We start from the raw sequence: 13,640 nt of genomic DNA, 5'->3' as shown, positions 1-13,640 counted from the left end.
TCCATTAACGATCCGTTCTTGGAAAAAAAAAGTCAGCTGATGTTGCCGAGTTTCTGCAAAATAGCGATCAAATAGGTTCTGCCTTCTCTGTAGATATTCAAGATTTGTAAAAAAATGCGCTCGTGAACTGTTGTATGTGTTTCTTTCTGTGTCCTGCCTAAGTTGTTGCGCAATTCACTTATATACTAAACCAAATTCATTGCAGGAAAAAGGCTGTTCCTGATGACCTCCAATTACCCTAGTAACAGCTGCAGCCACTCTGTGACAGTGAATTTCTAAGCTGCATCGCTAAATACAATTTCTTTTGAAGCCCACAATGGTGCCACTCATTCTATATAGAAGTATGCTTTCCCCCCCCCAAGCTCATATTTTCCTTTTAGAATCAGCTAGAACACCATCCCCAACCATTTGTTCTGTAATTTGGGATTCATAAAACAATTATAGATCAAGCCGCCATAATGTCTACGTGCTAAACTAAACTAGACTACATAGATAACCAACGACCACTGCTCTATTGTACACATGCAGGCATTAAACGGCGTCCATTATTCATCTGTCAAGCACTTTGGAGCAGTTTGACCCTTCTGAACTGAATCTTCCAAACAGCTTCCATCCAAACAGCTGTGTGAGCAATAATCAAAATGTAGAAATTACATTAGCGAGTTCAAAATTTCAACACCATGCATGCAGGATCCACTCCAAGTAAGACTTATACAACAATCAAAATGCAGAAATTACATTAACGAGTTCAAAATTTCGATACCAGCAGGCAGGATGCATTCCAAGGAAGACTCATAGAACACCATACAAAAAGCATCTCGCAGGAAATTAAACTAGACAGCAAGGCCCAATGTCTTCTAGCCATTGTCCAAAAAAGTGATGCAATATGCACGCAACATTGCAGTACCATCCGCTTATTGCATCACATATGGGCTTAGTAATTATTATTGGACATCCCACAGAAAGGTCAACTTCAATATGCTGAATGTTTCCGTGAACGCTTTAAAAAATTCCAGAAATAGGGTTTTAGGGGTAAAAATACGGCTTTTGCGACATAGTATTACCAGTTTTGGTGGAAAACAGAAAACTGGTGAATGTATTAAGTAGCAAATTGGTTAACCAATTTTTAATAATTAACTTTTTAACTAGTAGAGTGAGGCACTTAGTTGCAATTAGAGGTTTGTCGCCGGTAGTTAGTAATAGCCATATCAGTTTTTAGAATTTCGAAAACGCGATTACCCTTGGTGCTGTGGCTCAACAAAATTTGGCTTTTTCAGTTACATGCATTGCCTGCATGCTTTCGAAAGCAAGCCCATATATTTTCGCACGATGCAGCCAAATTTTGTCGAGCCACAGATGCAAGGGTAATTGCGTTTTCGAAATTCTAAACTGATATGGCTATTACTAATGACCGGTTACAAATTTTGACTGCAACTAGGTGCTTAACTCACCTAGTTAAGAAGTTAATTATTAAAAATTAGTTAACCAGCTTACTACTTAAGACGATTTACCAGTTGTCTGGTATCCAAAAACACTGGTAATACTAAGCCGCAAAAGCAGTATTTTTACCCCAAATGCCTATAGTATTTGAAAATTTTTGAAAGTGTTCGCTGAAACATCCAGTATGCACTGGAAAACCTTCCTGCCAGTTAGCCTCATCTTACACAATGCTCTAACCACTCAGGTCATCTCTGTCTCACATTTGTGGGCAGCATAAAAAAAAAAATGCTTAAAGGCCATGCTTCTCAAAATTACTGCACACAAAATGGCTAATAACCTGATCCAATAAACCACATGGTTTGCTATGCTTTAACACTGAACACCAAAGCTCAACATTTTTCAACTCTGACATTACATGCCCAGATACCATTGCAACGAACACTTGCTTTTAACCTCAGATTACATAACTTCAGCAACAAAAACAAAGCCCTAAAACATCCCCTACTTCTGAAATCATCACGCCACTTAAAAAGTGCCACTCGAGCTATTACAGGCCACTTTCTCAAAAAACAAGTCATGCACATTCCAAACATTAAATGCAGTGTGCAATGCACTGCGATTAAGGCAGCAACATGGCTTGCATTCCTCAAGGCAACCTTTACAAATGATGAGCGAAAACCCTCTCCATGGAAGAGAAGGAAGAAAGAGCAATGAAGGCATGAAGGATCATGCAGCTGCCAAGCTCAATAACAATGCAAGCGAAGTGCACAAATGTTTTGCAACACAGCTCAGAGCCAAGAGAGTCACCAAGGACCGACGATGCTTGCTTCTCAAGAAAGAGCAAATGATCGCACGGGAATATTCGCGAAAATAGGCTCGTAAACACGATGGGACACGTTGCTAAAGCAGAGAGATATGAAGCCAGATTTCTAGTCAGTGTGATGAGTGTACAGTCAAATACAATTTGAAATTGGAAAGAAGCAGAAATTTTTTCCAATCAAGGGAAGCGGAATTAATAGAAATGACATCGACCAGATTAAGCCATCAGTTCAAATTAACTGGACGCTCAAACAGTTCAAATCAAGATTTCACTACCAAACGAGGTCACCAATGGTTTCAGATGGCTCGGCTTGAAATAATAGGGACAAGTACAAAAATTTAAAACACTATTTCTCACTGAAGTTGTAGTCCTTTGCCTAAGGGTTACTCCATTTCGTCACTAAAATAATTAAACCATTTTATGGTCACATGCAACTTGATTAGTTGCATACTGCTAGAGGTACAAAAACAGCTCCGTTTATGCACTACAAAAGTTTAAGTGATGAAAAACAGCAGACTGCCATTAACAGGCGTTAATAAAAGACAGCGTACCTCACCCCAACAAAAACACATCAGTACAGTAGCTGGGCGTTTTTTTTAACTCCAATAATTTGGATTTGTGCGATATTTCGGACTTCACTAAGGAACCGTCACGCACCTCGTAGGAACGTGTACATTTTCATGACCGATATTTCAGACTCTGTAGAGTCCAAAAGTTCAGGAATAAAATAAGTGCGAGCAGTGCTGTGGAGATCATTTTTCAACCGAACGTTTATGTTTTTGGGCCTAACATAGACGCTAGCAGGCACTGCCGTCGAAATCAACCGGTTCTTCATCGCCACGAAAGGCGCCATCTTGGATTTAAATGGAGTCGGCGAGAGCTGACGAAGACGGTTGTTCGGTTGGACTGGCTTGGCTCTTCTTCATCAAGGCCACTTGAGGTATGGGGAATATGGGGAGCAGCAAATTTCACCATTTCTAAGGCCGCTTTTTGGCAGAAAAAAAAATTTTTTTTTTTTGAAGTTCACGGATATTTCGGACCATTTTCCAGGTCCCAACGAGACGAAAAAATCGATCAGTTACTGGTCTTTTGGAGGAGCTTTAAGGATTCGAAATCACTGCGTGAGGATTTGGCTGAAATCCAGAGCAACGCATTATTTCGTCCCACATTGTGATTGCGTGTTTGAAAGGTCTTTTGTTTCGAATGCTTGACATCCCCCGTCAAAAATGCAGTTGTTTTCCACCTTTACAACATAAAAATACAACATGACAGCCCTACGGAATTCTGCTTTTCCTATTACCTTTCCACACAGTCCTTTGTTCAAAGAGGCCACTTTCTTGCTGATTATTTGTGCTCTGAAGCATTCCTTTACTGGCTGCAGTTAGAAGGTATTTGCTATAGTAACCTCTTCACATGAGGTGTTGTTACCCTATACTCCAACTTCATCTGAGCCCGTGTTTTCATTTCTTTTCTGTGCTATTTATGGCAGCGCCGCTATTCCATTGTGTATAACGAATGATTTGCTCAAGCACTGCAAAGTATACCCCGGTTATAATACCCCTGTAGTCGTGCACGTGTCATACAAAAAAAAATAGAATCAATAGTTAAGCATGGCTTCAACAAAAACCATACGCTGTCTGAGGCATCACAACTGGAGTACAAAGAAGAAAGCCCTTTGTTTGTAGATAGAGAGATGTACTACTCAGGCTATAAGATGAACAAGGCAAAAGTGCATAAATGCACATAACCAAATACCGCAGGGACCTGATTCCGTCACGCCACCATTTCCAACGCACACCCTACTCTAAACCTCAGCACGTCCCGTAAGGCTGTTTTTGCACACCTTTGGGTTTGCATGAGACTGTAACACGCACGAATTTTCAGGCTCAACTTTTGCAAAATAAAGAAAAGCGAAAGCTGGAATCGGGAAAACATGGTACATAACTTAGACAGCAACTTGAAACTGGTAGCCCGTATCCTTTTAAGGTTATATGCTTGTCTCTCGAAATGTTTCAATAAAAACGGTCGCCATCGCAGTTTACTGTTACTATACAACCAGCAAGCAAAGAGTTTACCAGGTATGCTATTTAAATGCAGTGTTTATGGGGAGCAGTCTTCTTCCTGAAACCTTTCTGCAGCTATATCTGCCACGAGAAGAATTTAAGGCGAGCAATAAACCTCAGCAGCTGCTACGAATTTATTATTAGGTAGCGCGCCTTTCGAGAGCAATAAACTTTCACATAGTGCGCACATTATGAACACAAATAAGTATTATTCTCCTTTCTCATATATATATATATATATATATATATATATATATATATATATATATATATATATATAAAAAAGAAAAGTACCCCTGTATCAAATGGAAATAAAGAAAAGGTTCAGCTCAAGAATTAAAAAAAAAACAAAAATTTGGCAGGAGCTGCTAAAAAGCATCAAGGCAGTCGCCAGATGGCATTCTTCCTCTGCTGTCAGGAAGAATGTCACAATGATGCATTGGCCAGCATGAACCAACAATAGCCAAGATTTTAGAGCTGCAGCTGCATGCATCTGACATTTGAGAGCAATAATGGCTGAGCTCTAGGCATTCTGGCAGCAGCTCAGAAAATGCGTGCATAGACACGAGAAGGCAGAGTGAAACAGTGAACACTACTATTTGCCTGTCATGATAAGGTGAAATAAAATCAAAACAACGAACAGGGAGAGACAAGCAATTTACTACTCACTACCTAGCACCTTCACACTGAGCATTCTTTAAACACTACAACCAGAAAACGCTCATGCGAAAATAAAACTAACCACTCGATTGACCTCAAGCATTCGTGTGAAAATGCAGGTGGTCTTAGGAACAAGCACATTTGAACACTTTCAATTTTACATTCGTTTTCAAAACTTGGCATTTTGAAACGAGTCTCAAGACGATAATACAAGATACTTTGCAGAGTATTTCTATGAAACCCACACAAGTGAAAGTGCTTCCTACTTGTGTGTGTGAAAAAATACCTCAGAAAATAAAACTTCCATTCTGTGACCCAATCTTTTGTTCCGGCACAACTAATTTCCCTAAAAGCCTTGCAAGAAAGCTTTGGGCTCCACTAGACCAACAACCAAAAAACCAACCAATTCCACACACAAAATATTTTAATCATTTTCTGGCTATAACACCTTTACCCTAGGCCCAATTAGCAATCCAATCATGATCATTTACATTTTGCACTCTTTAAAGTAGCGTGAAGCTCAGTATTGATAGATTACCTTGTTCTAATAAAAAAAGAAAGACCACTTCCACTGAAATTAAAATAGAGCTTTTATACGCTGAAAAAAGTCGAAAAGAGGAAATACAGGTGTCACCACAGCCAGCTGTTTTTCCGAGCAAACTGCGAATATGCGAACAGTTTTTCTTTGCACGCGGATCTCTTAGACCAGGGTATGTTGCTATAGAGTCCTTTCCATTCCTGACTTTCAAATCAAATTTTCACAGACATAAATGCATCTTTTGCTACTGAACGAACATTAATTTTATTATTATATTTAGAATACCATTATTACTATTACTAGTGCCTCAGGGCATACCCCCTGTATGCCCAGAGGCAATAAATATCACTAAAAAAAAAACAGCAACACAGCCACAGAGAGCCAATAAATTGATATTTAGCAAGAACGGAAAGTGAACAGAGTCCCCTTCGGTGTCTGCCCTTTAAGCGCTCGCGGCCTAAAGATAAGAATGACCAAACAAACAGGACAAAAGCAGCAAAAACATGCAGAGACGTGCACAGTAAAGCACGACAGAATTCATAGCAGCATCAGCAACAACAGTACACCCACCTTTTGACCACGCAGCAGATGGTACCACACCGATGTGCCGCCAAAGTCAATGTGGAAGTCTGTGTAGCAGCCCTTGACGCTCATCAGGCAATACCTACAGGCAGCAGCAGCAGCAAAGAAAGAAACGCATTAGGTGCAGCTACTGATTTGGCTGCCAGTGCATTAGCCATTCCCTTCCTGATAACAGAACTAATAAACACTATAGTATCAAGTGGTTATGGTTCTGAGCTTAAGCCGCAGTAAAAGAGTACTTTAGTGTCCATTACAGTGCAACACCTGCAATAAATCCTGTAGAGGGGTTGACAGTATCTGGGAATTAAGCAAATATTGTTCAGTTCTGTTTTTTTACTTTATTGATTAGCTCTCAAAACACTGATCATGCTATGGGATCCCTAATTGCTGATGTGTAAAATGAATATGCGCTCACATCACTTTAGAAAGCAAAGGTCCGTTTCTATCACGAAAAGCCCCGAGAAACACCGAATATCATCGTTTCAGCCTTAAAATCATGCACCTGCGACAAGCCACTAGAGCTACGTGAGTCTTGACGTCAACACTCCTTATCAGTGCGAAAGCACTGATCCGATGGGTAAACCCTGAGCAAGATCTTGCTGTATTTGTGGGTCTGTGCCATAAGTGCCGACGGTGCCGCCATCCTATAACATTGTTTACACTCCTAGCACTCCCACTTGGCCAATACTCCCGCCTACAGCAAGTCGCCGGCGTGCTCTGCCGTCCTCACTCCCAACGCGAAACAGCAATCGGAGTTGGAATCACGCAAGCAACTGTGCGGTGGCGATGGACGTGCCCTGCTAGTGCCGGGTCTTTTCATGCGGTTGTCTCTGAGGCGATGTTGCCTCAATCACTTTCGCTCGTCCTACTAGGATTTAACTATGTTAAAACCCTGTCATTTACGACATGAAAAACAGCATGATAAGCCAACATACAGCCGACACAACAAAGTAATAAGACAAGCCAATATTCATGCAATTCTGCTTTTGCATGTTTATCGAGTTCAGGCAAAAATTCTGTCATTTTTTGAACATCGGAAGTTTACGGACATCACACACTTTGTTAGGTGAGGCCTCCTCACAATGCCGACAGCTATCCTGCAACATTTTAAAACTGGCTGCCAGCAGTCTTTAACTGCCAGCTCAGTTGAAAATTAAATTAGGATAATTTTCCTTTGTCAAATTATGTTCACAAAGTATGACTTAACAAAACTGGCAGTTGAGCCAATTGTACAGCACCACAGAAATAAATAGAGCACTCCAGACTGTCCGGTCTAGCCCTGTCGTCAATCCTCTCCTGCACTTTCAACTTCTGGTTCCCAAAGCACTTTGTGGAAGATATTTATGCATATGAAAAAACGAATTCACACAAATAGTTCCGCTAGTACCAATTATTTTCAGCATTACTCTGGACAAGACCTAAGTGTCACCTTAAACAACCAAGTAAGGTTGCAGACACTTCTCTGCAGTCGCTGACAGACCCCTGTACATTTACGCACCTCAAATCACAACAGCCCAAATATGAAGACAGAAAGTGCGTCAGACTTGCTATGCACTGTGCCACCAAAATGGACCCTTCTGGACATCAAATTAAGCAAGTTGATGCGACATTGCTTATCTTCTTTTTTCGTAACCACTTCTGCCCTTCACTCCGTACTGAATGACAGCACACAGCAGTGCATTTATACACACTTGCAGCTATCTGATGTACAGCACTATCCTGTGTGCTAGCTCATGAGCTATATCTAAAACCACTGTTTTAATTTTCTCATCTTCCCTTTTCATCTCTCCATGATATTTTGATACACAGTAATTATTGAGCATGATGGCACATCGTTGCTCATCAGCAAAGTGATATCACAATTCCAGCGCATCAACCGCAGATTTCTTTGATGGAAGTACGCTGGGTCTCAAGAAAACATCCGCTCGTCTGGTCCGATTCTGGACAGTCAAAGGTTTTCTGCCCTTCTGAGCCTCTCTAAATGTAGCAGACATGTTCTTTATGCATTATTCTTTGACTACAGGGTGCCAGACAGCATATGGGCACAATTGATTGCAACCGGCAGCAAACTGGGTTTTTTTTTTTAGCGACGCTATACATATCAGTGGACGATTTTTATTTTTTTTTTGAATTCTAGCATTTGCTGCACAAGTTGACTTCTGCAAATTTTCGCGTCAGTCTGAAACTTCTAAAACCTTTGCGGTATTCGACAACAATCTAGTCTTACATTTTATGTCTTTATAAAAGAGCTCCTTTAGCTACACTTTTTTATGTTTTGTAATAAACCAAGTGTTCAAATTTACAGCTGAATAAATTTTTTAACCACATTTCCTGCAAACAGCTTTTTCCTGCATAAAGAAATAAACTACGACAACATATTTATTAAAAAAAAAAAAAAAACGGCATTACCGTAGGCTTCAGCCAGCTGGCAGCACTAGATAGGATAAAAGCGCAGCTTCCATTATGAAAGCTGAAATACATTCACATAGGCTAATTACACTGAACAACAGACCACCTCTAGCAAAGACCTCGAAGACTTGGCTGTAAAAAATTTCACAAACGGCAGTCTTTCAATGTATTCCACTAAATACTACAGTGAAGCATGAAAGATACAAGTAAAATGAAAATAGGCAACATACATAGGACCCGTAGACTGAGCTACGATAAAATTACTTATGATTATACAGCACACACACACCACTTAGCTACAAGAAAGCTAAAGAAAATTTCAATAAAGCAAAAGAAGCTAGGCCAAATCATAGTTTCAAACAGCTACGGAACCAAAATCATGGCTATTTAAAAATGCCAGTTTAGGACACTTGAGGTCCTAAACTCGAGGTCCAAATTGAACCACACAACAGAAAGGCAGCAGCTATGCTAATAAGTAACAGACATGAGTCAGCAATATGAGCTGGGATCCTAAAATAAATCCTACAGCAAGGCGATAGAAGGGAAAGAATGCAAAGGGCAAGAGATTCAGCGCTTGCACGCAGGCACGAAAGCAAATGTCAGGACAAAAAACAGCTGTGCCCGTTTTGACTGCACAGCTGTCTCTTATAAAAAAAAAACTGCAAGCAGATAGCAAAACCTGTGCACTGAATGGTGCCGCACAGTTTCCAACACATGCTGCGGACGTTTTAAAAAAAGGAGAAAATACGGATGCAGGAACACATAAAACAAGATAAGCACGGAATCCAATGAAAGGCCAGGGCATCCTAAAATTGAACAGCAATAAAGCACCACAGCTGGGCACAGCTGAAAGGCTCGGCATTTTGCAATTTGGACACGAGAAATAACACAGGGTTCTCTGCACAAGCAAATGCATTTCCTGAAACAGTGCGCGAACGGCTCAACGGGGGCCATGTTACGCTTTGGCTCATAGTAAAGTAGAAATTTCGATTCAAAAACCTGACAGCACCACAACAGTTCAACAAACGGGAACCCGCACAAAGATGACCGCGCAATGTGCGGCAATACTTGACTGTCCTTTCAATTTAACCGGGAAGCACTGCCCCAAAAAGATCCAAAAGGTAAAGAAGAGGAGGGTACTTACTTTTGCACTTTGGGATATCTCATGTCTTCAATGGCATTTGTTCCCTCTGTCTGGCTTTCCTTTAGGTGCCTTGGCCACACGACGTCAACCCAGTCAACCTGTCGAACCTGAAAAAGTTTATCCCCAAGCACTCTGTTATTGTGATGAACGTGCCACTTCAATACGCCACAGTACATGACAAATTTAGCATCTAATTTCACTGAACTGAAGCCGCCTAGTCAAAACCCACACCTTAAAGGGAGCCCAAAGGAATAATCAATGGAAACAGGGGGGGGATACACTGGAGACTGATAGATAAATCTGCGGGAACACTACCAGCAAATACTTTCTGGGTAAAAAACGTGTCCGACTGCACTGCTGACGTCAGTAGAAGAGCAAATAAGGCAACTTTTTTTTTTTTTTATCACGCAAAGAGAAGCCCTATGCTAGCAACATAGAAACAAAGTTGCCAGCCTCACCAAGCTTGGGGACTCCACATAGTTTTCCAGCTTGGTATGGCTAAACTCGAGGCTAATCACGTTCAGCAGCTTGTCTCTGTTTGGGTTTTCGAAGTACCGGCACCAGTCTTTCATGGTCATTTCGATGTCCTTCTGGGTTGTCACATCCATGACGTCCAAGATCCTGCGGCTCCCTGAAGTAAAACATCGCGGAGGCATAGAAATGAATTAAAACAACACAAAAAAGGAGGGAAAAGTAATTCCTAACATTATTTCATGGCTACAAGGTGTAAACAGTCATCCAGATGGGTAGCTTCAATCCCCCAGATTCAAGGTTAAAAGACACGCAAATAGGCTGCCAGCGATCATAAAATAAAAACTGATTTTCCTTATTTGCAAGCCATGATAGTTATATTTCCATTACCATGTAGCCAAACACAGCAAGAGTTACTATCGTTGGTTTAGGGTAACATTCTTCTCAGCTATGCATTGAGATGTACAACCAAGAAAATACTTTGCTTTTGCTAGAATGAAGGCGCATAAACGAAGGTATGCTTTAAAATGAGTTTTTCGAACTCTCAACCACCACTTTTTTTTTATCAGGACATAAGGCTACAAATTTATGCCTGGCACAATGACAGGATGTGAGCAGATAAAAGGACAGTTTCTGACCTCATGGCCTAACATGCACTGGGCTAACTACAAGTTATGATGTTTCCAGACTGGACTTAATAATAACAACATAATCAGCAACCAGTACACTTTAGGTAACATTTACATACAACACAGGAAGTAACATGCAAGCATAACACCTTGGTGAACAGGTGGTACCGGACACTGTTCTCAATTTTCACTACTCGCAGGATGTGGCCATAAATACTCCACAATGTTCTATTAAGAGCACTGTTCAGTTCATCAAGGCTATACAGTGCTCTACATCCATACACAGCATCCATGAAGAGTGACAGGACAACTGAAGTTACTAACCAAAATAGAAGAAGGTTCAAGAAGCTGCTTACCAACACACTGTCTAACATCATTGCACGTGAAATTGTGGCTAGGCAACCTGGAAAAGAAATGTTAACGTGATTTAGTTCAGCAGAGCGACTGCACACAGCTAAAGCTAAGGAAAGCTGGCCTCAAAGCTCTCCCTTGAAGAACTGAGAGAATGCTCCTGAACTAATGTTTAAGAGCTGCAGAAGAAAACACATTCAGTGCATTCCTTACACTGTTGGTCAGCACTGCAATGTACAGATGAAAGGACAATGTAACAAGCAAGTGCGAACATTGTCCCCACCTCAGTCAGACCACTTTGCACAACATTCCTCATTGCACAACGTGCATTCCTAATTCATTACTTTTTCCTGGCACTGCGACATACAGAGAAATGAATGACGTAACAAACATGCAATAATGTTCTCCAGCAATGTCAAATAGCTTTACTCAACATTCCTTCGTTGATATCTGCAGCACAGATGTGACTGTGCAAGGACTGCCCCATTTTCAAAGGAAGCTCAGAGGAAGCTATGCCACTGACTTGATTTCAGGGAATGCATACACAGCCAGGTAATATTTACTACATATCGGTAGAATGCGGCTGCGTACAGTGGAGTGAACAATAGCTTGCACAACAAGATCATGCACGCATGCATTTCATGCCACTGCAAATACAAAGCAATCACTTGCCTCATTCCCATGTTTGCCTTGCTCTTGAATAGTATAGGGCACTCAAAGCCATGCTCTTGTAGATACTTGAGAGTAAAATCTGGCCAAATAACACCAAGCCCGAGTCAGCAACAAAGCTAAACACACACTGCACAATTCTATTGAAGCTCCATGAGTTGAGTTACAGCTAACCTACAGTGCATCTGGTATAGTGGTTCAGCTAGCAGCAATTTTTAAATTCATTTGAGGCAAAGTGACAATTCAAGTACCCCTGCATGCAAGAACTTCAACCACACAAATAAAGCACAGAAAATATTCCACACACGGTTTACGTAACCTCAGCACTCCACACACAGTCTTGTCTGATTCTGTGCCTGCCACACACAAACAGCACAGAAGAAAAAGACCTAACTTTATATTGTCTCAGTATCAACTTAACTACTGACAGCACTAGCAGCTTGTATTACGAACTGCACTGCCTTGAGTAACAATCTACAAGGCACAATGCATAACACAGCTAATGTAAAACAGCTGGCATATAAAAGAAACAGCACACGCAGACTGCTTTGTCTACACAGTCACGAGAACATTACGAAAAGAGCATAACGTCCTACTTCTACAACACAGAATGTGACACTGACGACGACCTACATAACAAAAAAAATCTCGTACCATCCACAGCAATGTCGACAGAAATAAGCTAATAATACAGCGACCTCGGGACCCGTACGCGATGCACAGCCTCACCTTCGCCCTTCATCTCCTTGACGAAGGAGCAGGTGAACGCCGGGCTGGTCAGCTTGTCCTCGATGGTGAACATCCTGCGGCCTTCGATCTCGTCGTCTTGCAGGCAGTCTTCGGTGTAGTGCCGGCGCTCCTTCACCCGCTACGACGTGCCGTGGGAAAGCGATGGGAAACGAGAGAGAGAGACGATGCGTGATGGCAATTAATACGAAGAGGAAGCCAGCGCGTCACGTAGAAACGCGAGACCAAATGTCGGACCCGCACTAACACAAACACAAAACGGGGCGAGCAGCATCAACCCGCGAGCGAGCCGACAATGCGAGAGCGCTTCGTCAGAAGCTGCTGCTCGCTTGACGCCGTTTAAGACGAGAAGGGTCCCGACGCAGCTGGCAGGGAAAACAATCGGGGGAGAGGAAGACGTTGGGCGAATGTTAGGTGAATTGTGCGAGCCAAGCCTAGTGCACGGGTACCTCGCAGGCCGAACAGCTGGTGGATCTGGAAGTGGGGGGGCCCCTACTGAGACGAGCACGTTGCCACAGCGACGAATCGCGAAACGACGCCAGCGAAAATCGGCTAGCGTCAGCAGAGTGACACGCAAATGTAGCAGCAACAGGGCACCTGGCACAACTAAGAAAAAAGTAAACACAGCGTAGCTATCCGCTCGCGAAAAGCCGTCGTCCCCGAGCGCACAGAAACGATCGCGTCACGTATCAGATCCGAAACGAGGAGCCCGAGACGAGTGTCGCGAAAGAAAGCGTGCGGCTGTCGCGGTAGGTGACGAGCTCAGGGAACAGATCGCCGATCCGGGGCCAGTGAAATACCTTTGATGAGAGCGACGTCGATCCCGAAGAATCTTTTTCGGTATTCACGTCGGAATCCGCCATGATCGTCTGTCACGGGCGCGGTGTTTTGATTGGGGGAAAAGAAAGGAGCAAAAGCGAAACACAAAATGCGCCAGGTTTCGTCGAGACCGGTGCTGCCACCTGGAAGGAGCGCGCCCAACTGCTCATCGCAACCGAATGGCGAATGACGCCAAATCTGGGGAAGGCAAAGCACGCGCGCTGAAGCGAAAATTTTAACAGCACTGTGTTCGCCTGACAGTGAGCTGAACTTAACGCAAATTAACGACATCATAAAA

At 42.3% G+C, this 13,640-nt stretch overlaps 1 protein-coding gene across 3 annotated transcripts in view; it reads right to left on the bottom strand.

Moving 5' to 3' along the window:
* Kdm2 (Lysine demethylase 2) overlaps positions 1-13,640 on the bottom strand; it is a 42,008-nt gene that overhangs the window by 24,786 nt on the left and 3,582 nt on the right. For 2 of the 3 annotated variants that reach the window (XM_089574553.1, XM_089574552.1), the window contains exons 1-7: positions 13,324-13,477; positions 12,506-12,644; positions 11,780-11,858; positions 11,113-11,159; positions 10,115-10,287; positions 9,657-9,763; positions 6,092-6,185 (exon numbers count right to left, since the gene is read on the bottom strand). In XM_089574553.1, the coding sequence (XP_089430679.1) occupies positions 6,092-6,185; positions 9,657-9,763; positions 10,115-10,287; positions 11,113-11,159; positions 11,780-11,858; positions 12,506-12,644; positions 13,324-13,386 (702 nt within the window). In that variant the 5' untranslated portion in view covers positions 13,387-13,477. Of the gene's footprint in view, positions 1-6,091; positions 6,186-9,656; positions 9,764-10,114; positions 10,288-11,112; positions 11,160-11,779; positions 11,859-12,505; positions 12,645-13,323; positions 13,478-13,640 lie in introns of those variants that run through there. The other variant, XM_089574554.1, reaches the window with a different exon arrangement.

This window comes from Amblyomma mixtum, chromosome 2, assembly GCF_055824585.1.
Source record: "Amblyomma mixtum isolate Tamu chromosome 2, ASM5582458v1, whole genome shotgun sequence".
Taxonomy (NCBI): domain Eukaryota; kingdom Metazoa; phylum Arthropoda; class Arachnida; order Ixodida; family Ixodidae; genus Amblyomma; species Amblyomma mixtum.
This window is presented reverse-complemented; position numbering and strand designations above follow the sequence as displayed.